This window comes from Aspergillus eucalypticola, assembly GCF_003184535.1.
Source record: "Aspergillus eucalypticola CBS 122712 chromosome Unknown BO83scaffold_84, whole genome shotgun sequence".
Lineage (NCBI taxonomy): Eukaryota > Fungi > Ascomycota > Eurotiomycetes > Eurotiales > Aspergillaceae > Aspergillus > Aspergillus eucalypticola.
Genome location: NW_020290358.1, coordinates 4,592 through 8,345, shown reverse-complemented (window position 1 = coordinate 8,345; position 3,754 = coordinate 4,592). Strand labels below are relative to the sequence as shown.

The 3,754-nt window shown below is 48.2% G+C and overlaps 1 protein-coding gene across 1 annotated transcript; it reads right to left on the bottom strand.

Moving 5' to 3' along the window:
• Window positions 1–215: 215 nt before the first annotated feature.
• BO83DRAFT_442463 (uncharacterized protein) lies at window positions 216–3,551 on the bottom strand. Its single transcript, XM_025536412.1, has 3 exons — window positions 2,460–3,551; window positions 1,797–2,408; window positions 216–1,736 (listed from the first exon to the last, which is right to left on the bottom strand). Exons 1-3 carry the CDS (start codon window positions 3,454–3,456, stop codon window positions 325–327), a joined length of 3,021 nt encoding a protein of 1,006 aa, XP_025381735.1. The 5' UTR covers window positions 3,457–3,551; the 3' UTR covers window positions 216–324.
• Window positions 3,552–3,754: the final 203 nt, after the last annotated feature.

Genomic DNA, 3,754 nt, shown 5'->3' with positions numbered 1-3,754 from the left:
TAATATTTATTATTATAATATTTAATAGACTTAATTGGGCTTAGTGTTCCTGAAAAAGAGTACTAACCCGATTTAAATTTCTGTTACATACGCTAATCCAATTAAATTTCTGTTATATGTGTTAATTATATTCAGAAGTAAATACTGTCATCTTTAAATACTTATAACTCAACAGAATAATTAATTAGAAGACTAAGAATTATATTATTATATTCCTTGTTTCTAGCGCTATCGAATGATACTAATCTTGAACTTGTCAGACATCATTTCACTGTTGTCCTGTTGTGAAGATTTGCCTACTAGATTACAGGGTATTAAATAGCTTTAACAGATTCCCTCACGAAAGAACATCGGCATCATGATCAATGCAAATGCTACCTCCCCGTATGTTCCGCAGGTAAATGCCGCCCAGTTCCGTGTAGACTGAATCACCGAAAAATACACCTGGCAACAAGCGTGGCCAGTAAGCCACAGCACCAAAGTTTTCCACCGTTGCATCCATCGAGATCTCAACAAGTGAAGAAACGCCATGGGTTTCACGAGAAGCAGCAGCACATCTAGCAAAGAGTCCTTCAAAGAACTTCCGTGGCGAGAAACAATATACAGGATAAGTGCCCAAATGGAAATTAGAAGAATTGGTTGATCCAGAAGACCCGTTAGCTTAATATATAAGATATGAGCAGCCTGAGCATTACTCTGACGCTGTTGTATGCTCACGACATTCTCCGTGACACGGGTATCTGACGTCGTGCATTCTGAGTTGCTGTTTCGGAGGGACAGTAAAAGCATTTTGGCAGCCATTAAAAACTGCTGGTGGCGAACTCGAATGGCCCCGCGGTTGAGGTACAGCTCGGACATCATCTCTTGCACTTCCCTGTTTGGTATATCGTGTTGCATATCGAGCTTATCCATTATCAGGCAGCAGAGGTCCTCTGTTTTGGTCAAATATTGCTTTTCCTCATATGGCAGGCACAGGAAATCAAGATAGAAAGTGTAGAAGGTGGAAATCCGAATACTCCACGTCATATATAGACCGGCAAGAAGCATTTGGCCCTTCAGGTCAGAGAGCCGGTTGTGTTCATCTTTACCACCGGAAAGATATATCTCAAGGCATCGGTCTGCATGAGGGAGCAGGCGGTTCCTAGCAGGGAGTTTCCGTGAGAAGAACTTGGAGTTGGTGACAGTGACCATATTCCACTGGTACATGCAGATTTTCCCAACTGCAAGCCGCGTTATCAGGTTCATGTCCGGCACGAAACTGTCCTCGTATTGAAGCCAGGCATGAATGCACTTTTGAAGACTGTAGCCCCGATCCTCTTGAGAGTTTCCGGCTGGTTCAGGCTCTGGTTCGACCCACCCATAACGGCTCAGCACAGCCATTGCCGTATCGAATAATAAGAGGTCAGACATTGACTTGGATCGGGAACTGTGGTAGAAGAGGCCATGCCAGACATCGTTACTATCATAGGCTATCCACTGCTTGAGGAGTAAGGCAGCATGCTTGTGCTGTAACATAATCTGGTTGAGGGTAACCTTCCACGTTGTATGCAGTGACTTTTCTTCCGGCGAAGATGGTTGCGGTTGCGGCGCTAGTTGTTGCAACTGCAGCCAACAATCTTTGTATAGGTTGAGATACTCGCCGCAACTTATCACACTCTGTTTGAGGTAGGACCCAGCAGACATTATCGCGAGCGGCAGTCCATCTAGCTGGGCTAACAAGCTTATGGTGTAGGGGTCTGAATAGTACTAGTCAGCTATCCATCCAAAAGACATCTCAGGTCCAGCAGTTTACTTGCCGTCTCGTAGATTTGGTCGTCCGCACACACGAGTCAGAATATTGAGGCTGTCATCGATGGATGTCAGCTTCCTTATTTGGATTTGATGACCAATCCCAATATCATAATCTCTCGTGGTAAGAATAATATGCCCCTGCTTGCTTGGTGGCAGGATCCTATTAATGGCTTTGGCTCTATCAGGGCCTAAGCTCAGGAGGAGGTCGAAGCCATCGTATATGAGTAACCACCGATTATTCGAGGGGCGACTCAGCCACTCATTGACTGCAACGGCCAGATTAACCCGATCACCTTTCTTCATGGCCTTGTTCAAAGACACGTCAGCTGGATGATCGAGCAGGATCCGCCTTGCCGCTTGCGAATAGCTGGAGTAGAGCTTGTCAAAGCTGCTAGCATCGATCCAGAAGACAGATGAATATTTTTCTCGCTGGCGCATGAGGTACATCATCGCGATTTGGGTCTTCCCAATTCCACCCATGCCCGATAGGCTGACAATGCCCCGGAATTGTTCGGAATGAAGACTCTTCAATATCATCTCCAGCTCTGCCGCCCGACCCACAGAAATGGCAACTTGTGGCATTTCAATCGTGTCAAAGCGAACGTCAAAGGAATCGACTTCTGTAACATCAGTAATAGTTCTCTTGGTACCAAGTGTACTATACATACTACTAGTCCCTGGACCAGCTGCTTTGATCGGCGTCGATGCCTCACCCCGATGAGGAGGAATCCTCGCCAACAGCATTTTCGAATAGACAGCGGCCGACAAGGCCGCCCACCCCTGCCAGTCTTTGTTCTTGTGGGAGTCCGAGTAATCACAAATGCCCCGGATTACGAGGCACGAAAGGTAATCCATGATCCCGGCCGCCTCCATTTCAAAACACAAGATTCCTGGTGTTGTCTGCGCTATGTGATCGCGCGTTAGGCCATGTTTCATGACCTGATTGCCTGACGCGATGTTGCCATAATGTACGACCGGAGTGCGTGAGCCTCGAGGCTTGCGTCTCACCCGTCGTTCTGGATCACACTGTGCACACGATGCGAAGCGAGGATCATGGTCATAGGAGGCATCAAAGAGCCAATCATGGTCAACACCTGGATACCCAAACACGGACGGATCCTTGACAGCCCTCAGAGAATTGGCAATAATCTTCTCATAGGTGTCATGGATCCTGCCTCCCGCCAGATGATCTGCCTCCAGCGACGACAGTGCGGAAAGAAGGAGCAACGGCGGCTTGTTGAGTGTCCCCGTCTGCTCAAAGCGTCCCGAAGCAACCGTCTTGCCATAATCGTACTGTATCACCCCAGGAAGGCCGGCAGTAGGCTTACTTACGACCACATCCCCCAGTCTGACATCGGCGGCAGACGGGACTCCTCCGCCGATTCCGACCATGAGGCCAAAGCGGATGGACCGAAAAGTGGACAGCATCTGGTCGACCACCGCAGTGGCCGCCGTGGTTCCAATAATCCCGTATGGGAGACATGTGATGACCACTTTGTGTCCGGAGATCTTTCCGAGCACATAGATGCTGTGATGGTGCTTAGATGAATGTGGATTCGGGTATTCCTCGTCGAGGACTGCTTTAGCTGCAGCCATCTCCAGTGGCAGGGCACAGATCCAGCCCACAGCGAACTCATCGTAGGAAAGTAAGTTCTTTTCCGACATTGCAAGGAGGCTTCACCGTTGGAAGTAATCTACTCTCATTTGGTTGACTAACGCATTCAGGTACCATGGAAGTTAAGGTAGAAGTTACTGAGTACACAAGGCTGAGATGTTACGCCGGAAGTTGCTTGGGTTCGATGCGCCAAGCGCCGGACGACGCACAGCTTTTGCCTTAGGCTACAAGGCCGCCAAGGTTTATCCCATGTAGAATCTATCCCTGTATCTGCTATCCGATAGGTGTGCTACGTCGTAATTCAGCTCTGGATGGATTTCAGCCAATACGGATATGCCGCAGCCTAGA